The sequence below is a fragment of the Barbatula barbatula genome (genome assembly GCF_947034865.1).
Source record: "Barbatula barbatula genome assembly, chromosome: 1".
NCBI classification, from domain to species: Eukaryota; Metazoa; Chordata; class Actinopteri; order Cypriniformes; family Nemacheilidae; genus Barbatula; species Barbatula barbatula.
This window is the reverse complement of record NC_136766.1, coordinates 2,450,226-2,474,717: the sequence shown is the minus strand read 5'-3', so window position 1 is coordinate 2,474,717 and position 24,492 is coordinate 2,450,226. Positions and strand designations below refer to the sequence as shown.

General features: G+C 38.1%; 2 protein-coding genes across 5 annotated transcripts; one reads left to right on the top strand and one right to left on the bottom strand.

Annotated features, from left to right (window-relative positions):
* Positions 1 to 18,356, top strand: cacnb2a (calcium channel, voltage-dependent, beta 2a). The gene is made up of 13 exons (XM_079455215.1): positions 1 to 207; positions 2,370 to 2,489; positions 5,466 to 5,588; positions 5,814 to 5,950; positions 6,257 to 6,333; positions 7,302 to 7,435; positions 9,206 to 9,286; positions 9,489 to 9,547; positions 11,411 to 11,520; positions 12,403 to 12,554; positions 12,921 to 13,016; positions 13,638 to 13,817; positions 16,025 to 18,356. The coding sequence occupies exons 1-13, from the start codon at positions 142 to 144 to the stop codon at positions 16,538 to 16,540; spliced, it is 1,851 nt and encodes a 616-aa protein (XP_079311341.1). The 5' UTR covers positions 1 to 141; the 3' UTR covers positions 16,541 to 18,356.
* Positions 18,173 to 24,252, bottom strand: nsun6 (NOP2/Sun RNA methyltransferase 6). Of its 4 annotated transcripts, none has more exons than XM_079455260.1 (12): positions 24,130 to 24,250; positions 23,350 to 23,428; positions 23,098 to 23,253; positions 22,920 to 23,011; positions 22,293 to 22,399; positions 21,667 to 21,820; positions 21,503 to 21,584; positions 21,303 to 21,422; positions 21,038 to 21,185; positions 20,809 to 20,957; positions 20,597 to 20,722; positions 18,173 to 19,118 (listed from the first exon to the last, which is right to left on the bottom strand). In XM_079455260.1, the coding sequence occupies exons 2-12, from the start codon at positions 23,422 to 23,424 to the stop codon at positions 18,930 to 18,932; spliced, it is 1,398 nt and encodes a 465-aa protein (XP_079311386.1). In that variant the 5' UTR covers positions 23,425 to 23,428; positions 24,130 to 24,250; the 3' UTR covers positions 18,173 to 18,929. The 4 variants fall into 4 exon arrangements, with proteins under 4 accessions (XP_079311386.1, XP_079311387.1, XP_079311388.1 ...); XM_079455261.1 differs by having other exon boundaries at positions 18,180 to 19,118; positions 23,350 to 23,432; positions 24,130 to 24,252; XM_079455262.1 differs by having other exon boundaries at positions 18,180 to 19,118; positions 22,920 to 23,031; positions 24,130 to 24,247.
* Positions 24,253 to 24,492: the final 240 nt, after the last annotated feature.

Here is a 24,492-nt window from a genome sequence, read left to right as displayed (position 1 = left end):
ACTGAACTTCCGAGGAAAGACATTTGAGTTAAACTCATTCCGCTTGGTGGCGCTGTCTGCTTCCGTGCAGCCGCTGCCTGATCGAGTTTATTGAAGCGGTTGGTATGGTGACGAGCGCAAACGCTCTACCCTGATTGGCTGATGAAGGCCTCCTGGATCCGGCTGCTGAAACGGGCAACAGGGAGTCGAGTGAAGAACAACATCCCTGTAAGAATCTGTCAACGCGCACAATTTGTGTACATTCATTTGTTTGTTAGAAATTAAAATAAAGTATAACATTAAAATACACGGCGATGTGTAATAAAGTAGCGCGTTCTTCATCTGTATGTGTTCATGAATGATTCAAATGAAATGCGTGACCTCAGTTGACCTTGATTCCACACATATTTCGTTTCTAAATACGTCCCTGAATCTCTTTCTATAGCCTTTCATTTGAAGGACATGGAGTGCTTGTGCACATGGGGTAATTGCATACATTGCTTTATGTATTTATTTTTGTGTTTGTGTCATTTCTAAATATAAATATATGGCATCACTCTTGAAAGAAAATGCAGTTGTAGCATAGTTTATTTGACATCATGTTTATGTTTGATGACGTTGTTCTACTGTACTGTATGTGTCTTATTGATCAGGTGCTTCGAGGTGATTGAATCCTGAATGGTGTTAAAATGACAGAGACACTGCAGTGGATGTGTAGCGGTGTGTCATCCATGTGTCACGTGCTTCTGTGTATGTGTGAGTGAGCGAGCGAGCGAGAGAAAGAGAGAGAGAGTTGTGATGTGATCGATACTGCACAACACAGCTTTGCATCTATCCGTCTGTCTGATTGAGCGCGCGTGAATTATTTAAAAGTTAAGTGTGTGTTTTATACACGGTTAGCTGTGCTTAGATTTGAAAGGGATAGCTCATCATTAACTCAACCTCATTTCAAACCTGTATGAACTTCATCTTCTGCAAAACTCAGAAGGAGATATGTTGAAGAATGTTGAGACACAAAACCAATGCACGTCAATGGGGACCAACATTATTCTCAATATCTTCTTTTGTGTTCTGCAGAAGAAAGAAAGTCATGAAGGTTTGAAATGACAATTTCAGTTTGGGGTGAACAATCACTTTAATGTTTATACAAAGTTCTGTCAGCGATCTGTTTTGTTTCTCGAACATAAAAGCAATATAATATTACAAAAGCACGTCATTTTTTGTATATAATATATATCATAATATCATTTCAAAACAGGTTTACTGAAAATGTGTGTTTCATTGTTAGGCTAGGCTATATGAGACCAGTTTAAATGCTTCTTGCTGTCCGTGTATTGTTCCAATTGATTCCATTGTTTACCTCATGTGTCTGCTAAATGACTAAATGTTAATGTATGTATTGTAAATGTTACCAAAAAGTCTTGAAAATGTATATGTGGGATAACATCAGTATCAGAAAGTACGGTAGTTAGATTTTAGGTTGTAAGAATGAAGGTAATAACTTTTATATCATCTCATGCGAGTATGTCCTTGTCGTTTTTTCATCTGCTCTGTCACTCCTGAAACATGAAATGTGTAATATCTGCAGTGTCACCTGACAGAAATACACAAACATTTGCTTTCTGAAAGTTTACATTTGCTTATATGCAGGACAGTACAGCACAAGTTTATTTACAGTACACATTTAAAGGGATACTTCAGCCTAAAATGGAAATGTTGTCATCATTTACTCACCTTCAAGTTGTTCCAAATCTGTATAAATGTCTTTGTTCTGATGAACACAAAAGTAGATATTTTGAAGAATGTAGGACGACAAACATTTTGGCCCCATTATTTTTCCTACTATGATAGTCAATCGTAGGCTAAGAACTGTTTGGGTACAAGCATTCGTCCAGATATCTTTCTCTATGTTCATCATCACTAGGGATGTTGTGGTGATGACATTTTCCCACCAGTTAATCCACGTGTAAAATCACAGCTCGTACCGGTGACACCGTAGATGAGGGTTTTGCTGTGGGGCGGTCAAAGATGGGACCCTGCGCATGACGCATTTTACTCAGATGATATATATAATATCGGACTCCTGGTGCCGATCTTTGCTGCGACACTTGCAGCCGAAATCAGATGCGCAGTCTAGTCTATAACTAAACAGAGTTATTTAATACTGTAAAATAAAAAATGACAGTGGGGTTGCTGCTGCTTTGGACTGGTTTCGGTGACACCGACTATCGCAACAAGGCTTTTCAGAACAAATAAATGTAAACAGGTTTGGAACAACTAGAAAGTGAGTCATTCATGACAGAATGTTGTATTTATGGTTGTTTGTGATGTTAACGGTATGATGATGATGATGATGATGATGATGATGATGATGTGTGTGTGTATTGCAGGGCTCAGCAGACTCGTACACCAGTCGACCATCAGATTCTGATGTTTCTCTGGAAGAAGATAAAGAGACTCTACGTCGAGAAGCTGAGAGACGTGCGCAGAGCCAGCTGGAGAATGCAAGGGTACTGTCTGTCTGTCTGTCTGTCTGCAAGTCTGTCTACAAGTCTGTCTGTCTGCCAGTCTGTCTGCTTGTCTCTCTGTCTGTCAACAATTCTGTCTGCAAGTCTGTCTGTCTGCAAATCTGTAAGCAATTCTGTCTGCAAGTCTGTCTGTCTGCCAGTCTGTTTGTCTGTCTGCAAGTCTGCCTACAAGTCTGTCTGTCTGCCAGTCCGTCTGCTTGTCTCTCTGTCTGTCAACAATTCTGTCTGCAAGTCTGTCTGTCTGCCAGTCTGTTTGTCTGTCTGCAAGTCTGCCTACAAGTCTGTCTGTCTGCCAGTCTGTCTGCTTGTCTCTCTGTCTGTTAACAATTCTGTCTGCAAGTCTGTCTGTCTGCAAATATGTAAGCAATTCTGTCTGCAAGTCTGTCTGTCTGTCTGTCTATAAAACTGATTGACACACCAGTAAGTTTTGCCGCCTACTGATGTCTAGACTCAGTCTGAGGCTGTTACTCAATTCCAAGAATGCAAAGAACAGACTTGTGTTTTTGTGGAGACCGGTACAATGCATCCTTGATTTGGAGAACACACCCGGATACTGTCATGCATTCTTTGTTCTTGAGTATTGAAACGGGATTTGAAAAAACATTTGACAAAACGAGGATCCTTCACTGACTTACACACATCTTGTGATGAATATCAAAGTTTTATAAGGCTGAGTGAGGTGATAATTCATAACTTCAGTCTCCTATGAAAATGGAATACGTGTGACACACGCACAGAGCTCTGTTCGGGCTTGTCCGGGCATTGAGAGTCTCATCCTCCTCTGGGGTTATTTGGCTGTACATTTTTAGACGTATCTTCTCTGGGGGGATTCAGAGCAGCTGTTTGGATCGAGGCGATATGTGAAACTCAAACTCACAAAACTCTATTTCTGTTCTTCTGTCGTTGTCACATTAGTCCTCTTCTTCAGGACAGACGGGTATTTATAGCATGTGGCATCAATCAGGTTGTATAAGAAATTTGTTGTGCTCATGAATATTAATAATGAGTCCAGATGTCCTGCGGTGGGAGGATGGCAGTAAAATATTCTGTGTTTTGTGTCCTGAAATCTTGCCAAATCTGAGCACAGTTTGAGTGTTAGGATGAGTGTCCTGGAAAAGCAATCGAGATGTTAAAGAGATTTCATTCTGTATTTACAGAAATGAATATTGCTGTGTTACTTGTGATCTAAAACCTGAATAATTCCCATAAACTTTTATAACATGTTGACCGTCAGAGGAAAATGTTATTGCTCAGCTGTTGCTCTTTCATAGCTCACGAGATCTGAGGCAGTTCTCAGTTGTGTTTCAGTTGAATATCAAGATGTTTATCTTTAAATTGTATGTGTGTCTCTGAATGTGTGTGAGCAGTCAAACGTCCGCAGTACCTTTAGAGGACACCGTGACCTCTGTTTGGCATCCCCATAATTCACAGCGTTTGTCAGGTCATCGTGTGGCTGTTCATTACACATGAAAGCCGTATGTGAAGACACGTGACTCACATCACCACTAGTGCTCACTTGGATAAAAGCGTCTGCCAAATGTAAAAAAAATTATTTGGAGTGTTAGTTGCAGTGTGAGACGCACTATGCAACAAGCTATTTTAAACAAGCTAAAGTAACGTTTGAATCGCTAACATAGCAGATTCATGGAAGAATTCATGGGTAATCAGCATTTCCCAAAAGTAATTTATTAATGAATCAGCATCAACTACATTAAAGAGAATCACTTCAATTAAAGTGAATACAAACAGGAGTTCAACAACCTCTGCTGGGGAGGCGGAGCTCAACTTTTTCTAAACTCAAAACACATTTTTTGCTTTCGTATTTGTTTCTACTTACACAATTATTTTAGGTATACTTAAATATATTTTTCACAATAGTGCTATTGTTAATGATTTTGGGGTGAACAACCCCCATGGATTTACTCCCATGGTCACAGTAAAAGTATCCATTTATTTACCTGCTCTCGGTGTCTGCAGGTCTTTTTGCGACGCGCCTTTGGCGAGAGAATCAGCTCTCACAGAGATGGAAGGGTTCAAATGAAGTGCGTTTTACACAAAATCTATTTATTCTTATATATCAACATAGCTTTCCCTGAGTGTGCATGCTGTGTACAGGTCAGTTATGTAGACGGGTTGCTCAATTTAAGTGGCTTTTTGGTCATTGAAAAAATGCATTAGAGAGTGAAACTAAACAACGTTACCCAGACATAAACACACACAGGACATAAAGTGCACATGCGAGTACAACATTTAGTGCGAAAGAAAGACGTGACACAAATATTGTATGCTTCAGCGCAAGTTCTGCCGGGAAGACGCAATCTTACAACACTTACTACGTTTAGACCTAACCAATCATCACCTAACACTTGGATTATATAAGATAACCACTTACCCTTTGTTTGCGTTCGCAGTGGAAGCAGCCGATAAATAAGCCCCCTTGGAGTGTTTAAAAACCCAAACATTTGTGTCGCTTTTCAGGTGGTTGACGCAACATATTTTCTGACAGGTGCTCTCTGTCCGCTGGTGGGAGGTGCTTACCTGTGCATCGCGGGGAATTCCATACGGACAGGAGAGGAGAATTGTAACCATGTACAAACAGAAATGACATGCCGCTATGTAAATAAGATAAATAACATAAAGCTTTTTAGTTGTGTAATACAAGAAGGTAAAGACATGTTATATAGAAAAGGTAACCTTAAAATACTTTTCCTGTGATCTGGCGCTATATAAACATTTTAATTAACTGGAGCGCTGGCGTTTAAAGAAAGTGCTTACGGTTTATTCCTTAGGATTATAATGTAAAACAGATGCTGGCAGCTTTAAAAAAAGAAGTCAAATGTGAGCGTAGTCAAGAATTGCAAGAGAACTGTGTTTCCAAAATGTGTCATCAGTCAAAGAGATGTTTGTGATGTTCTTGTTTTCTGAATATTTTCTCTTCTCCGTTGTTCTTCTGATCAGACTAAACCGGTGGCATTCGCAGTACGCACCAATGTCGGCTACAACGCTTCCCTCGAAGATGACATCCCTGTGCCCGGAATGGCCGTCTCGTTTGAGGCTAAAGATTTCCTTCACGTTAAAGAAGTAAGAAACACACAGATTCACATTCAGAGGTCTGACAACACAACTGCTTTCTAATTCAATCAAGTTTAATTTTAGACAGAGTTGAAAAGGTGAAGTTATAAATAATATTCATCGCAGCACATGAGATCATGTCGGATAACGTCAAGCAGGAGATTTTCTTCATGCAAAGGTTTTATATGAAGTAAACAGTGCTTCACTGATGAATGTCTTTGTGTTTAAAAACAGAAGTTCAATAATGACTGGTGGATTGGGCGTTTAGTGAAAGAAGGTTGTGAAATCGGCTTTATTCCCAGTCCAGTGAAGCTGGAAAACACTCGACTCCAGCAGGAGCACCGCTCCAAACCGGGAAAATTCTATTCCAGGTATTCAAAACCTTCCTATCAGACATGTCGACTGAACATTGTGCTTTAGTGTGTTTTCATATTACACTTTTGTTAAACACGTATGTACCTGTTGAAAAAAAGCAATTTAAAGATCAGTTTAGAAAGTTTCTGAACTGGTTTGAGAATTGGAGATGTGACTGGTGAGCAACTAAGACCAACATGACAGTGTGTGAAACGTCGGCTCAGACATATTCAGATTGATTGATATATTGTGAATATTTGTATTTATTTCTGATCCAATTTGTTTCCTTTCAAAAATGAGTTTATTCTGAACATTGCTTTCAGTAAATCCGGGGCAAACTCATTATCGAGTCTTGGAGATATTGTTTCAAACTCACGAAGATCAACTCCACCTTCCTCAGGTGAGTCCTCAGTCATGTCTCTCTCTCTCTTTTCAACATTCAGAGATGCACCGATACGACATTTCTCGATACAGAAAGCCGATTATTCCGAGTGATATCTGAAGATTAATATTATGAATACATACAGTATAATGACTATTAATACTGAACTGGTGATGTTTCTTATTTGTTTGATAGAGTTCTTTTTTCTATATTTGCTTTTCTTCAGTGTTTTGCTGCTGTAGCATTAAAATTTAGTTAAAATATTAGCAATTTGGGAAAATGTGGTTTATTTTTAATCTTAATTTAAGTTAAAGTTTTAGCGATTTGGGTAAATTAGGTTTTATTTTTAGTCTTTATGTGAATTTAAGTTGGTGGAATTTACGCTTTTGTCTTTTATAATTTAGGTTTTATGTTGCTATTTAAGATGAATACATTTTTCGTTTTTGTTTATTATTTTAACTTGAGTGCTTCAAACTTATTTATGTTTATTTTTAAGGAAAAAGGGAAAGAAAGGAAAACATTTAATTTAGTTAAGGTTTTTCCAATTATTTATAGTTGAATATTTAATTTGATTTCTATGAACCGAAACATTTAAATGAAAATAACATTAGGGCAGCATGACTTGGTGAAAGAAGGTGATATGCATTAACTTTGATAAATAATGTAACGCGCTCTACAATAATACCACAACATTTGAACAAACAATTTAAATAAAAAAATATTTAAACATAAAACTATATAGCCAACATGCATTTCCATTCCTTTTGGTCAAATAAAGCATTACATTATTTCTGTTATCAGATTCCACCTTAAACTCTGATTGTATGAAACTATTGAAGTATATTAAATCATTTACTGTACAGCAATGCTTTTTCTGACATTTCTGTTGAGATTTTGTTACACAAGTTTTGTAATGAGTTTGACATCAGAGTGCCGGTATAATTCTAGTAAACTGTGAAATGATTGTAGTCTGTATGTGTGTGTAGCTGTGGATATAGACGCTGCTGGTTTAGATCCAGAGGAGAACGAGCCTCCTCTTCTTCAGCGTTCTCTTAAAGCCGGTCCCAACGCAGTCATATCCCCTTTAGCTCGTGAGAAACGAATGCCTTTCTTTAAGAAGGTAAAACACGCCAGCGGCCGCTTCCTCCTCCTGCATTCGGCTGCGTCTGTCACCTGCCGCACGGCATCACACCACAGTCTGTTATGCTTGCCATCGTCCTGATGTCCACAGTCGCTTTAACCCCCCTCTCTCTCTCTCTCTCTCTCTTTAACGTTTGCACCCTTTTGCTTCCCCTTGTTTGATCTTTTTCCTTCTAATGTTTCTCTCAGCTAAACAGAAGCAGAAGTCGGTAAGTTTAGACTCAGACAGTCATGCAGGAGTCATTCCTGTTCTGCGCTACCATGACTTTAAACAATAAGATTACCTGTGTCATTAAAATCTGTATGGGACAAAAGAAGATATTTTGAGAAATGTCTCTGTGGTTTTGTGCTCACACAATGGAAGTCAGTGGAGTTCAGTGTTGTTTGGTGACCAACATTCTTCAAAATATCTTCGCTGTGTTCTGCAGAGAAACGTCAGACAGCTTTGAGATGACATGAGGGTAAATAGATGATGAAAGAATGTTTATTTTCTGAGCTGGGTTATCCCATATGCTTTGTTTGAACCTTTTGTTCATCATAGTTCAACAAAGCAGTGATATAATATTAGGTGTCATACGATGGTGTGAGAGCAGGATTGACTCCGATTAACTTTCCTCACGTGTTCTCATCCTTTTTTATTCTTCTGTGTGTGTGTGTGTGTGTGTGTGTGTGTGTGTGTTCATGTTTAACACAGAGAATGGGGCTCCAAATTTAGCATAAAAAACATTCTTATTGGCTTAACGTGAGAATATAGTTTGTCTGTGTTATTGTGGTCACAACATAGGGCGGCTGGATTATGACACAAATCATAATCGCGATTATTTTGGCCAATAGTGAGATCACGATTACTGAACACGATTACTCATTAACCTTTAAAACAACATGGAAAATAAAAAAACTTGGCTTTTAAACTCTGAATTGAACTGACAAATAAATGTAAAGAAATAGCACGGCTGAAGCGCTGTATAGGAAAGGTGTGCGCTGTGGATTTATTATACAAGACCAGAGATGATCCTTGACAAATGGAATGCGGCACAATAATCGTTTACCTCCATTATTCTGTTTTTGTAATTGATGACGGCCAAAATGAACGATTACATTTCGATTAATTGCACAGCCATAGTTCAACATTAATAATATGACTTCAACATTGTTTGAAACCCCCATTCAAGGTGTGTAAGTTTGCGTGAGACTACTTGCACCTTTGATTTTAAAGAATTTACTTTTTACTTTAAAAATCTGAAATATTCCATACACGCATTGTTGAAAATGTCACTTATTAAACACTGAAGTTTAAATCAACACACCTGTACAACAGTATCTGTCTACAAAAAAAATTCAATTAAACAAACTATCTGCGAAAGTTTTTTTATTACAATCTTAGTATTTCAATCACTGATTTGTTTTCTCTGATGATGGAATGTGTTGGTAAATTATTAGAGAATAATACGGAGGCATAATATGACCCACGTGTTATTAGTAATGCGATAAATTACTCAAACATTACTGTAATATCATTTTGTAATGCGTTACTCCCAACACGGCTCAACTTAATCTGAGCTCATGCGAACGTGAGATTTAGCATCACTTCAGTCCAATTCATTGAAATCATCAGAGACATTAAACAGTGCGTGAAATCAAGGAAACACACGAAACACCATCAACCTGATGATATTACGTTTAAGTGTACTGTAATATTGCTGTAATATTCTCTCACAGTTTGTGTGTTGGTGTTTATGTGGGTTTACAGACAGAACATGTCCCGCCGTATGACGTGGTGCCGTCCATGAGACCCGTGGTGTTAGTGGGACCTTCACTCAAGGGTTACGAGGTCAGGACCATTAAAATCACATCATAAAGAGAACATGTATGTCTTCTGTAAAACATTTAGGATGAGAAACTAATCGCAGAATAAACTTAAGCTGTCCCTTTAAACAACTTTGATAGTGATTATTTGATTTCATTGTGATCAGTATGTGAACATCCATTTATGATTTATGTTCAGATGGAGATGTTTTTTGGTTTGTGAGCAGGTTACAGATATGATGCAGAAAGCTCTGTTTGACTTTCTGAAGCACCGCTTTGAAGGGAGGTAAGATGTTCTCTCTCTCGTCTGTTCTTCTCTGATTCGAGTGAGTTTAGAGATTTGTGCGTCTGTGTGTCACGTGAGGGCAGAAAGTTTCTTTAAATAGTCCCATCTCATTGCCATAATTGGCCATGCTGGTTCACAAACACAAAGCTGTGTCACATCACATGACCGTTCGGTCCTTCTACTGACGATATACTAAATCCTGCTGTATTTTTATATTAGGGCTGTCAACCTAAACGCCTCGACACACACAGTTTATTTTAAAAATATTTAACGCCATTGACGCAACATGTTTTTTGGTGTCATCTTTTTCTAGCGTTGCATTATATAATCGTGCATCAGTATTAACTTCTCTTTACTGCTTGAATGAACAAAAACATACAAGATTATGACAGAAAGCACATATTGGCAAGAACTCTTCAACAATTAAAGTCTTAAATTCATGCAAAGAGTAGTAAAAATAGGAAGCACATAAGACCTGCGTAGAGCGGCAGGTCTTACTCTGGGTTCACACCAAACGCGAATTTTGCGCGAGTAAATTGCAAAGACGTGGATAGACATGAACTTGTGGTGCGCGTCAATCTCGTCTTGCGCAAAGGTTGAAAATACTTGTCAGATCGCGTCGCTCACATGAAAAAAACACACTTTTCCAGCAAGTAATCAAATAAAGCGTGGAACACCATTGTTTGCTTTGGTGTGAACCCAGCATTAAAGGGACGGGCTGCTGCGACTCCTGTCACTAATGTTAATCAAAGAATAAATGTCATTTGTAGCTTTAATGAGGATTCTTCTGAATTCCGTGTATTTCGCTGTAAAGTGTCAGAGAACTTTATTTATTTTCTGTACATGTCCTACCTGTTAGACAGGAAAGGCACACTTATTATAATGTCTTTGATTAGTAGAAAAACATTTGGTTACACTTCAGTATAATGGGGTAATTCTCACTATTTACTAGTTGTTATTAGCATGCCTATTATTGGCATATTGGCTGTTTATTAGTCCTTATAAAGCACATAATCTGCATGACCCTAATCCTACTCAATACATAAAGCTAACAACTAACTGACTACTTTACTAACTTACTAACAACAAATGAAGTCGGCAAAAGTCGTAGTTAATGATTTGTTAATAGCGAGAATTGTCCCCTATATTGAAGTGGGACCAAAAATTCTATATTTAATAAAGACATGAGTTGCAAAGCCATCAATATCAGAATGTTGTCCTTTATTCATAAAATGATGATGTTGAAGACATTAATTTGGAGATAAAATGTGAAATTATCAGAATGTTATTGTATACTTAAAAAAAGATGCTGTGTGTGAATAGCTAGTTATTTTTTTAATTGATTGGCAGCACTAAAATAAACACGTTAATCCAAATAAATAGTGTGTTTACTTTCACTATACTTGAGCGATTAATCACAGTTAATCACAGGAACCGTGTGCGATTAATCGCGATTAAAAAAAGTTTACCTTTTGACGGCCCTATTTTATATCTTTGTGTACTTGTGATAGTTTGAATAAGAAACAACAAAACATGATTTGCAACATGTTTGGGTAGTTGTCATGAATTCAAGCGGGGAAACACTGACACGTTTAGTTATTAAATGTTATTGTTCTGTTTTTAAAGATTTAAAGATTGAAATGGAATCGACTGCAGTTGTTTTTTTTCAACAACACAAAACTTTTAGAAATGTTTATTCTACAAAACGTGAAATGCTCATTTGTGAATAGATCAGACAGTTCTCAGTGTGCATTGATTGACTGTGTGCGTGTCTTCTGAAGCTTGAATTAAATGTGATCAACTTTGTGATAAATGATGTCAGGAAACGGTCGAATGATTCTCAGCAATGTTTGTCTTGTTCAGGATTTCAATCACGAGAGTGACGGCTGATATTTCTCTGGCCAAGCGCTCTGTGCTGAACAATCCCAGCAAACACGCCATCATCGAGCGCTCCAACACACGATCTAACTTAGGTGAGCGCTGATTCTTCTCTTTAAAATCTCTATAGTCACAGGCTTTATACGCTCACATTCATCAGTGTAGAGAAAACGTACCTTTGTTTCAGTAAACCAGCGTCTCTTTTTTAATTATTTACAAGCAGTTAATAAGTCAATGTTTGTTTGTTCAATGCATTGTTATTGTGTTCTTGATTCTGATTGCTTTCAATAGTGTTTTCCGTTCAGAACCACATCGTATTCACGTGTGCTTCCACATTTATAGTGAAGTTATTTTTCTGTCAGCGGTTCATGATGGCCTGAAAACCTTATTGCGTTCACACCAGACGCGATAAATCACGCTATTCGCGCCTGAACAATTTGAGTTTACTGACTTTATTTGCGCGTGAACTTCGCATCATTCACACCTGAAATTCACTTCACAACAGACGCAAATTTGCGTCATGGGAGGGGCTTCAATATGTATGTAGCTCAAATTGAGTAAAGGGCGTTTTTACAATTTACCAGATTGTCCGACCTCCTCGCTCACTTTCTTCCAAGCAAGATCCTTTTTATTCCTGTTTCGATAAAAGTAAGAAGATGTATCGTACAGCTCCAGGGATCCACATACAGCGTCCATGATTTTGTCCTCCATTGTTGTTTTGGATTTCTGCCTCCGCTCGCTACCTCATTATCACGTCACTTCTAGAGCAAGCTCCTGATTGGTTAACAAGTCGCAAATATTCGCTGAAGTTCAGATTTTTGCACGTTATGAACGTGAAACGCTCAAATGGCATCTTTGCATTGACTTAACATGTAGATCACTCAGGCTTAACGCTTCTGGTGGGAACGCACCATAAGGGTTGTGATGTTGAGCACACGTGTCAGGTGTGGTGTAATTCTGTTTGTGTGTACTTGTAGCTGAGGTTCAGAGCGAGGTCGAGAGGATCTTTGAACTGGCCCGGACGTTACAGCTGGTTGTTCTTGATGCAGACACAATAAATCATCCGGCTCAGCTGGGGAAGACGTCTCTGGCACCCCTTATCGTGTACGTCAAGATCACCTCTCCTAAGGTACAAACACACACATTCACTGTTACTGTATCTTATAGTGTCATTGTCATTCACAGAATACGTTGTGTGTGCATCTGTGTCGTTTCTGTGCGTCCTGGTTTTTATATCCGGTGGGGACCTAAACCTAAACACACCAACTCCAAGCTTTTAAATCATACAGAACGATAACGTTTGAAAGTCTAAAAAAGCTCAAAGTTTTATATACAATGTTTAGGTTTAGGGTATAAATTATACAGTTGTACTGTATCAAATCATTACGCCTATGGACTGTCCCCACGGAGGTGCGTGGATAGTTTCATATAGAAATCAGGATTCGGTTTTGTGATGGTAATGATTATTGATGATTGTGGTGTGTAAATCTTTCAGGTTCTGCAGAGGTTAATAAAATCTCGAGGAAAATCTCAGGCCAAACATCTCAACGTGCAGATGGTCGCAGCTGATAAACTGGCACAGTGTCCACCGGTGAGTACTCTCACATGCATGTGTTGGGTTTCCATGTTTTTGGGTATCTTTTCGTAGACATAATGCTTTTTATACGCTACAAACTGAATATCTGATCCCAAAACCCTACTACAAAATATAACCATCGACAGAAAACATTCTGCACTTTTACATTTTTAAGCATCATTTACTTTGATTCATAAGTCCTTTCTCACAGGGACCAAAAGATGTCCCTACAAGGTCAACATTTGTTCGATATTTATAAAGCTGATTAATTATTACTATAGATTAACTGTAAAAGAAAACCTTATGTTTTGAATGAATAGTTTAAGAAAGCTAAACTCCAAACACTACAGATCTGGGGGAGCGGATTCACAAAACACTCTTGAGAAGAAAATTCTTCTTAGCAGCCATATTTCTTTTTAAACTAATTTAAGAAAAAGTTATGAATGTTTTGTGTTCCCAAAAAACATCTCGGGACAGTTTTAACATTTAACATTTTGTCTCAAGGACAGTTTCGCGAATCCAGCCCTTGGATGAAAAATTCAATTCAGTTTTTTAAGTTAACTCCTATATGTCATTACTATTTTATCATCATAATCTGCTGTCGTTTAACAGATCTCTGTGTTCTTCTCCGTGCAGGAGCTGTTTGACATCATCCTGGATGAGAATCAGTTAGAAGACGCCTGCGAGCACATGGCAGATTATCTGGAGGCGTACTGGAAATCCACTCATCCTCCCAGTGTCCCACAGACCAGCCCACATCTCACATCAGAGACTGAAACTGCTGCAGCTGAACATCCTTTACACCCACAGCTGAAGGTACAACGTCAGATGACAAACGCACGCATGCTTTTCATGATCCATACGATAAAGGTGTAATATAACAGAGACATGTGCTTATCCTTCTGTAATACTGCTGCTTATCAGACTCACGAGTCTGATCCTGTTTCACATGAGTAACGGTGAGTGTGAGTTTGTGTGTGATTTGGGTTTTTAAAGGGTTTGTAGCACTTGATGCGGTGAATTGATGTGCAGTGTAGACCGAGCCCTGCATGTGTGTGTGTTCTTACTATAATGCCTTTAATATGTTTTATGAGTTAGGATGTGGGACCATACCTGAAGCTATTTCTATACTATGGTTACACTGGGAAATGTTTTATAAATGAATGAAGATACGGTACATTTACTTAAGGATTAGCATGATTTAGGCCACGTTTACACGATGAGCAAATGAAACGTTTTTCTTTTGCGATTTTGAAAAGTTTCACGTACACACAACAACGTTATCAAAACAATCTGCGTTTACACAGATCCGCAAAAATGACTAAAACGCTGTATCACGACATCACTTTGTAAAGGAAAAGTCCCTGACGATTGATTGACGGTTTATTGGAAGGTGGAACTCCGTCACTAAAGAGACCATACAATACAGAGCGCTGCATTTCTCCTCATTCATAGTGAAGAGAAGCGTGTGCACATATACACACAAACAAGATGGCGAAAAGTTTGGACATTCGAATGTTTTCCTTCCATTGAAGCTCGTCAACAACGCCATCCACAAAGTTGTCGCACCATCCACTCGTCCTCCCGGGTCTGATCCAAAAGCGCCGTTTAAAAACCCTTCGTCGCCGTGAATGAGTTTTGCTGTAGGTCTCCTCTGGTGGTTCCAGCACTGGTGTAGTAAATCTACACTTTGCTGGAGAAAAGTTAACAAACTATTGCGCAGCGCAAAAAAACCCACATAATCCGCCATTGTTGTATTTGTTTCTTCTTCTTCGTTAATAATACGCATGCGCACGATGTCGTTTTCTCATTTTTGAGTACTTCAGGGTTTACACGGAAATGAGAACGCCGTGGTTTTCAAAAACTTGCACTTTGAAACCCGTTTTCAAAAGTTATCAGTCCCCTAAAACGCCGTTTCCGTGTAAACAGACATCGCATAAATAGTTTTGCGCTTTCACTTGAAAACGGTCTCGTGTAAACGACCCCTTAAAGGTGCCGTTCCCCGTGATGCCAATTTTCAAACTTTAGTTAGTGTGTAATGTTGCTGTTCGTACATAAATAATATCTGCAAAACGATAAAGCTCAAAGTTAAATGCCAAGCGAGATATTGTCTTTTACAGAATTCGCTTTTCAAGAACTACAGAGAACGGTTGCAATCGGACTACGGCCCTTTACTTCCCGGGTACATGATGTCACTATTCCGAGTTTATGGAGAACCTCCGCTCAAAGAAGTACGGCAAAAATAGACGAGGCCTTCCTTAGAGAAGAGAGAAGTGTTTGGTTATCAGAGACTGTAAACATTTAACTGAGTTACGCGTTAAACTTCTTTCACTTTCATCACAGTCCTACAGCTGGAAGAAATCCAGTCTGTGAAATATGTGAAATATTAAGTGTTTTTCTTTTATTAGAGACATGAACATCCATTATTTAACTCCCCAAAAAACATCATCAAAGCTTCGAAAACCGCCAAAGAACGGCCACTTTAAGATAGAAAATATATAAAAAAACTCAAAAGTGAGTTTACAGATGATTTGCAATAATGATAAATTGTGTTAAAGACTACAGAGATAAACTCGACTTTTGACTTAATATGTTCTTTTTTCTTGAAGTGCTGGCAAATATAATTGATTATTTTTCAGAAAATAACTAATATTGCAAGTCAGTTTTTCCTTGGTGAAATGTTTTTTATTTTCTGATGTGAAAAAAGCTTTTTTGCAGTACATCAGGCCAGTATCTGCTCTTTTTAGTATTTGAATCACCAACTGATGTCATCCAGAAAGTTGACAAAAAAGCTTTAAATCTATAATAAAATCAACTTGACAAAAAGTTTGATTCAGTATTATTACTGTATGTTATTATCGAAGTATACCACAATCACAGGCGTTCCTCTACAGACAGGGATTTGTTTGATGCAGATTCGTTTCAGGAATTAAAAACCGTATATCTATGATATTCAGTCCAATGATGCATTTGCCTAGTTGTCCACATGTATGTACTTACCGTGTCATGTGTTGTTGAACCAGAACGCCGGGGCTGACCAGAGAACAGAGACGACGAGGACCTTTCGTGAAGACCATCACCATCGTCATCAAATTCACAGGCAAGAAAGTTTTGAACAAGCGAATGACAACATCGAGGAGAGAGAAACTCAAACCAACACAGAACAACAACCATCACAGAGCGAGTGGAGGACACATCACATCCATAATCGCTCATCATCCACACGAACTGAACGCCACAATCACCACCATCATCACCGTCATCATCACCAACATCACAACAGGACCGCACAGACGCTTTCCAGACAAGAGACGCTGGAGAGCAAAGAATCCAATGAGCCTCATCACGAACACACGCACCAGCCGGAGGAAGAGGAGACGGTTCGGACCAACCACCATCATCACCACCATCGCCGTGGAGACCGAGAGAAAGAATGCGACCACAACGAGAGGAACAGCAGACAGAGAGAACATGAGCGCGTGAGAGACAGGAGACGGGTCGAGACCGAGTGGATGAGCGAGCAATACATAGAACAGTGACACTAACGGTGCCATATACAATAACAGGGTTGAACAAAACTCACAATGTGAGAGTCTGTTTGCTTTCAGTCCGTGATTTGTATGGGCAACGCTTTACAGGATGATAATCCCCACAAAATAATCTAATCATTTGTTTTGACTTTCAGTACTGTGGTTACGTTTAAAACAGATTTGAGTTTTGCCACATTGCTTCTAGAGAACTTGACAAAAATAAGACTGCGTCTGTGAAATCCACGTTTACAATCTATTTATGAGATTAAGAGTGTCAAAGTCATGACGATGAAATAAGTCATTCTACAGTTTTTTTATAAATACTGAATGATTTTATTGATTATTTTGCAGACGACAAGATTGCTGGGTTTTCATAGACTGGGTCACAAATAAATAATATACATACAAAATTTGAATGTATTGATTTGATCAATTGATGTATAGATATCAGTCTATAGGTGTTCAATGAACTTGAAATATTAAGGTTTCTGGAAATACCCCATAAGTCCTTTGATAACATGCTCAATTTATTTTATTAATCATAACTGTATTATTAAAAACGACTTATAATTAAAAAAACGTATTAAAACAGACTACAGCAGTTTAAATTTCATTCTACTTCTTAAACTCAAAAACCTTACGGTACAAATCTGTCCCGTTTGCAATTTTAATTCACTTCAAATGATGATTTTTTCTGATGTCAGTCTGACCCGGTTGTGGGTCACGTTATTGTTTTGTGTTTCAAAATGCCACAGTACCGAGATGAGATCTCTTTAACGTCTGAATTTTAGACATCAATAAGATTTCCTTCAGTCTCATATATTTCTCCTAAGAGTCAGAAATCTCACAAATGTCTCAATCATTAGAGTTTCAGAAGAGACGTCAACATGTGTCAAACTGAGCTCAGATTTGTCAAGTCTGCGATCAAAAGTAAATATGATTAAAAATCTCGAACATTTTCAGATTATTAGACCTCTACATTCATTTACACCTCCACCAAGCAAAGATGTTTTCATTTTGATTCACCTGAATATAAAAGAATAAAGATGTTTTATCTTTATTTCATCCGGCATGTATGAGTCTGACATGACGTTCTTTAAAAGTCAACATCAAATCAAAAGTCTGTTAAACACACATTTCTGGTCTTAATGTGAATAATTCATCAGTGCACATCTGTGGAAAGGTTTCGCTTGTATCTGAATGGATTAACATGCTTGATTTTTTCACCTACTGTCCATGAATGTTAAGAGATGAATAGAAAATAGATTTGTTCAGTTTTGTCTCAGCAGGAGAGGATTGCTCTCTAATCCAGAGAAATCGTTCAGATCTGATTTTATTCTTTACATGATTTATTGTCTGTCACTCTGAGGTCACACTATGAAGCAGGTGGAAGGAAAATGTTTTGTTTTAAACATGTGAAAAGCAACATGCATCTTGACTGTTTCTGACATAATTAGATTTTTGTGTGCGTGGACACGGACGTCATTTCAGTGTAAACTGTTGCCCACATCTTGCTGGACAAAGACATCACATCAAGACTTGAACTACGGGTTTTTGATTGAATTTAAAGATGATGAATAAGTAGCTGTTTCTAACCTTACCGTCTTTGCATGGTTAGAGAAATGAGAGATCATAACGTTTAGAGCAGGAATATTTCAGGTTTAATACAAGTTTAAAGATAAAGGAGACTCAACATGTTTTAAACCTCAATGACTTCTTTTGAGATGTTAAGACTCTCTGTATCAATTGACTTTCTGTCATATTTACTGTAAATCCATACAGATGAGCATTTCTCAATAAATCTTTGGGACTTTGGTTTGTTATTAAAAATAAACAACAACAATGCTGTGATCATGTTCAGTTTAGTTTATCATCCCAATAAGATGTTTAAACTGTATTGGAGTTTATATCTATTCTAAACTCTCATTGACTTTTCTCCATTATGCAGTCCATTCATTTCAAAAACAGTTTTATTAAGTTAACAGGTTTACACAAAATATATTTATCTCCAAATAAATTATTTAAAATGTTCAGATATAGATTACAGCCTCGGATGAAAACATTTCAGTCAAGTGACGACACTTTTGAACAGTTGTGTATCCAATTACACAAGATTTCAATCAATCCAAAAACTTTAAGTAGAGTTGTGAATTTGTATGTGATGAAAGATTGCATTGACGTCACTGACTGTATGCCAAAACAAACATTCAAGACACATGAGAACAAGAGCCAAGAACACGAGAAATAAAGTCACTCAACTCAACCAAAATAAACAGCAGAATACAACACAAACATAAAGAAAATGACACTTTCAGACACTTCTGGAAAAACTGGCGGTCTGTCGTCACGGCAAAGGAAGACCACTGGTGTGATTTCTCATGTGTTTGATGTACTTCAACTATCTCTTGACGAATTTGGCAATGAAAAACCCAATAGTGTCGTCGTTGGCGTGATGGTGAAGACTCTCAGAGGAATGTAAGGGATGTGCTCCAGCCCATAATAACTCCGGACGAAACCTCTGCAGCAGCCGTCGATGATCATGTGACAGGCCTGCCCCGTGCATGCCCTCTGAGCCCAAATGAGGCACCTGATGACAAAACATCTCTTAAGTCATAAGACTGAATCTACCCAATCATCTATGTTTACAGAGGTATGATGTCACAGTCACATGACCTGTTTATGTTTTTAATGCATTTACATTTTCTTTGCTAAATTTAAGTCAATGTTGACAACGAAGGGAAGATGCAAACATTTGGAAAAGATACAAACCAAGTTCTTGTAGCTTGTAGTTTATTTAAGTGTGTTATTTGTGTACTTCTTTGAAACTTAAAGTGATAGTTCGCCTAAAAATCAAAATCCTGTCATCATTTACTTTTGTCATTCAAACCTGTGTGACTTTCTTTCTTCCGCAGAACACAAAAGAAGATATTTTGAAGAAGGTTGTTAACTGGGCCCCATTCACTTCTATTGTATGGACACAAAACCAATGCAAGTCAATGGGGCCAGTTACCAACATCCTTCAAAATATCTTCTTTTGTCACAAGTTTGAAATGACAAAAGGTTGACAGAATTTTCATTTTAGGGTGAACTATGCTTTTAAAATGAGTTAGTATACTTGTACGAATATTAACTTAAAATGGGCGATTCTCACGAAACCACAGAAACAACCTGGCAGTAAAGATTTGACAATTCGTAACACAATAACTCATAATAATAAAGATAATTGTGTTTTCTACCTTGGACAAAAATAATTCATTCATATGTCAAAATGATGTTAAGTATTTTGTTGCTTTTTCTGCTGACATTCTCATAACGGTAACGAGTCCCAGTTTGTCTGAGTGCATTATATGCAAGTAAAATTTAAATATAGTAAAAAAACAATTGGCTGTTCTGCAAGACGTTCTCAAATCACAAAAGAAATGATTGATGGAATATTCATATATAATAAAAATAGATAGAAAAGATAGAAGTGTCCATGACTGATATTCTCATCCTCCGTAACGTTTAAACACACACAAAGATATTTACATTAAGTTTGATTTATGTGACGGAACACATCTACTCGTAGCTTTTAAATGGCAAACAAGTTAACAAATCACTTTATATTTCTCTTGTTAAAAACATAATATTCCCTTTTTCTCTTCTCATGACCAATACAGGTAGTTTTCCACATTTAAAGAAATGTATAATATTATATTAAATTATTCATTTATGTCTTATTAAGTATGATAACTAAAAACTAGCTTAGGCATCACGGCTTCTCTTGTTTTAGTAAAACATGCTACGAGAGCGACAGTTTTAAATGGTTACGGTAATCAGATTTTTTTAAGCCTTTTTTAGTAAACTTTTTTTATTGTGTTAAATTGTCAGCAAAAGTTTTAAAATCTGCACCTTTAATTAAACGTGTCATATCTGTTTTAAATGAATAAAGAGGGAAATTGTTGATACAAGTGTTTTAAAGAAAAGATTTCGTGAGAATACCCAAATACACTGTATAAGTTTATTCTAGTAACAGGTTACAGTCTTTTTTTATTATTGAATGTTTTGAGTATTGTTTCCGTGTACCTGTGGTTCCAGTGTTAAACATGGGAACGTTTTGAGAGCCCAGGACACCTGTTCTTCATTCTCAGCAAGCGTCACAGTACAGGTGCTGTACACCAAAACTCCTCCTTTCTTTAACAAACGAACGGCCTACAACAACACACACAGAGAAACAGCTCCCCCATCTGTTCACTGACGTGACGGACACATAATGACTGTAAAGAATTGATTCTCACTGCTGTGAAGAGTTTTCTCTGAAGAGGTTGATATGAACGGACTTCTTTCAGACTCCAGCTGCAGCTCATGCTGGGCCTTTGACCCAAACCACTGCAGGGAGCGTCTAACAATATCCGCTCAAAACTCTCCTCGGGGAACGGGGGACCATCTACAAACACACACAATTAAAAAATCAGCACATTGTTTATGGGTTTACAATGTGTACTCGGGGTGAGTTTAGAGGTTTACCTGCATTATTGTCATGTGTGGGGTGAGAGCTCACAGCCTGTGTGCTGTCACAACAATACGCTTGAATACAATCCAACTTTAGCGTCTTTGCATTCTGAATGAGCTTCTCCATCTTGGATTTGATCTTCTCCAAAGCCACTACAGTTCCCTGTTGGGATACCGCAGATAAAAGATGATGAACGATGAAATTGATCAAATTAAAACTTGACAAAATTGACACGGACGTTGTTTTGAAGTAATTGCTAAAACAGTCAAGCACACACACCTGGTTTCTCATAAGAGAAGCGATGTGAGTGGTTTTTCCTCCGGGAGCGGCACACATGTCGAGGATTCGTTCACCGGGTCGAGGTCCTAAAACATGACCCACCACCACCGACGGCAGATTCTGAATGAACACATCCACACACGCCGACATCAACCTTCATTCACAGAGAGCGCAGATCTATTGAATATCGATCAGAGTACCTGAAGGAAAACATCTTCTGTTAAAACTCCATCGAACGACGGACTTTGATAAAGAGGTTCTGTCATTTTGATGGCGACACCTCTGAAGGAGAGAGAAAGAGAGAGAGTCAGAGACCCACAGATGTGCGACACACTCAAACACGACTAAAGAGAAGTGAGCTCACCGGGCCGGCCCTTCTGAACAGAACACATCCGAGCGGTCCACCGCAGAAACTCCATTACCCAGAAACACCTTCTTCCCCTGGAATTCTTTAGCTCCGCGTGTGCACTTGCCCTCGATGTCAGAAAACACAGACACCACGTCGCCCGCCTTCAGGACTGACAAACACACACTGGTTGGATGTTCGCATGGTTAAATAAGAACTGGACGGCAGATATCTGTGATGTTTTGTCTGAATAAATAATAAACAATTCATTTAAAATGTCTGTGTATTTATTATTATTCATTTATTTATTTGAACGAGTAGTTCACCTTCAAAATTAAAATTGTGTCATCATGTACATTTCAAATCTGTATGACTTTCTTTCTCCTGCAGAAAAGCAAAAGAAGATATTTTGAAAAATGTTGGTAATAAAAACAGCATGCCCCCCCCCCCCCCCCATCGGTAACAACATTTTTCTAAATATCTTCTTTTGTGTTCTGCAGAAGAAGGAAAGTCATACAGGTTTGAATCAACAAGAGGGCGAGTAAATGATGACAGGATTTTTCATCTTGAAGGTTCCTTTAAGAAGGATGTAGAATCATTACTCAAGATAATACTAACGCGAGACATGAATGTGTGCTGCTCACATTTTGGGGTGCTGAGGACACCAGGTGTGAAGACATGAGCACCTCTGAGGACGGCGTTACCACACTGAGCTCCAACAATCACCTCTGCACCCTGCACATCCACACACCTGAACACAAACAATTTGATAGTTTGAATTCATTATCACTGCATATAGGAATATATAGTCCGTCTGATATCTCACCTGTGTTTTGACTTGCATAACCTTTTATGTTTTGCTTATAGTCAATGTTTTCTTGTGCAGCTGCTTTGTAACAATGAAAATTGTAAAACACGCCCTTGGTAATCATTCATGTCTTTGTATAAGCACCTATTGCTCTTTTATGACATATCGATTATTGCTCCCCGAACTCTTTGTAAGTCGCTTTGGATAAAAGCATCTGCTCAATGACTAAATGTAAATAGCGCTATATAAATAAAGCCGACTGGACTTGACAAACAGAAATCTAAGATGTTTGTCTAAATTAACACCACTGCACTGACATCACCGTAAGCCTTTAAGATACAAACTCAAACATATTGCATCTGCAAAAGTGAAAGTTGAAAAAGTATCGGTCTCGTATTAAAGATGAAATGTAAAGTGAAGTCCGAGGTGATGTTAAGGTAAAGTTAACTTGAAGAGATCTCACCGAGGACCATGGACTGGAACCAGCAGAACATCTGGCAGATGTGGATGAGTGTGAATGACCGCAGGAGAACCGCTGACATCACCACACGAAATCTGTGAACACACATTACAAACTAAATATAAATGTGATGCAACAATTCAAACCCAAAGATGAAGACAGATCTCTCACACACACACACCTGTGTGACATGTTGATGGAGTTTGTGTTGAATATCCGTCCGCGTGTGCAGGTGTGTGCTGACCCTCACACAGGTGAACATTGGCGGATGAGAGAGACATGAGAGAAGAGCATCGAACAACCGCTCCGCTTCCTCTTGGCCGACCTCACACACCACCTCCACACACACACACACACACACACGACATCATGTAAACAAACTGTCTACTTTCTCTTATTACTCCAGAAAGAGGATGAGAATGAGAGTGTAAACCTCATTGTGTGTATAAACACTGTGAAGATGCTCTCGCACTTCAGGCTTCAGGGCCAGCTGAGGAAAAGATGACATTTCTCTGTCTCACAAAAAACATACAGTACATATATCACGTTATTCATTTAAATCATATTTGACAACCACAACATGACAACAGTATTGTCTGGTGTCTGTGCTACCACATGACAAATATAGCAGTGTGCTTCAGTGTTGTTTACTATAGAGGGTTTCATCTCAACAACATAAACAAACGTTACTGCGCATGCGCGCTTTTCACTATCCGCTACACATTCACAAATATTTCATAAAATGAACATTCAACAACATTCAACAAATCCTTTATTTAATACAATGAATTAATAATTATACAGTAAAATAGTAATACAAATGAATATTGACATCAATTCAAAATATATAAAGTGTTATATTATTAGACACTTGCCAAACACAAACCGGAAGTTAACGATGTTTTTAACCTCGCGACTATACTACAGTATTCAATTGACTAGAGTTAATAATTCAGAATATTATAGTATATGTCAACAATAAATGTGGGAATTACTATAATATACTACAATTTACAGAACTTTACTATAGTCAAATAAACCACAATATTTTTCAGGAGGGTAATTTAATTAACAAAGGCACAAAACCGAATAAGTTATATTCTGGGGACTCCGTACGGTTATACGGAACATCACGTAGATCACGGTACTTCAAAATACCACGGTATCGTTCTGGTGCTTTACGCTTATACGCGGATCTAGACCGTTTACTTACAATGTTGACGGTATGTTGAATGTTTTTGACGGAGTTCTGTGTTTATATTCCTTTAATAATCCGCCACCGGCTACATGCGGACAACTGTTTCACCACCAGCACTTCCGTATTCCGCTTGACCCCGCCCACTGCAATGAGGCATTTATATCACGTGACATGCTCATTGATACGTGCACGTGTAGTCATGTGTTTTTATTTTCTATGGGGGGCATTTTTAATGCATTAATGTGTGAACATCTGCATTAAGACCACATTGGTTTATACGACCTATGATTTATACACGATTTCCCAAAGGCAGCAGATTTAAGAGTTTAGAGAACTCATATTGACAATCGCTCTCGCGATACTTTGATGTCATTATGT

Excerpts from the sequence above, each read along its gene's own strand:
- cacnb2a (XM_079455215.1), top strand. The coding sequence starts at position 142 with ATGAAGGCCTCCTGGATCCGGCTGCTGAAACGGGCAACAGGGAGTCGA. Across the intron at positions 9,548-11,410 it reads AAGCACCGCTTTGAAGGGAG|GATTTCAATCACGAGAGTGA; the intron begins GTAAGATGTTCT and ends TGTCTTGTTCAG. Across the intron at positions 13,017-13,637 it reads AACTGGCACAGTGTCCACCG|GAGCTGTTTGACATCATCCT; the intron begins GTGAGTACTCTC and ends TTCTCCGTGCAG.
- nsun6 (XM_079455261.1), bottom strand. The coding sequence starts at position 23,424 with ATGTCATCTTTTCCTCAGCTGGCCCTGAAGCCTGAAGTGCGAGAGCAT. Across the intron at positions 20,723-20,808 it reads AGAGAAAACTCTTCACAGCA|GCCGTTCGTTTGTTAAAGAA; the intron begins GTGAGAATCAAT and ends GTGTTGTTGTAG. Across the intron at positions 19,119-20,596 it reads GTTTAACACTGGAACCACAG|GTGCCTCATTTGGGCTCAGA; the intron begins GTACACGGAAAC and ends TTTTGTCATCAG.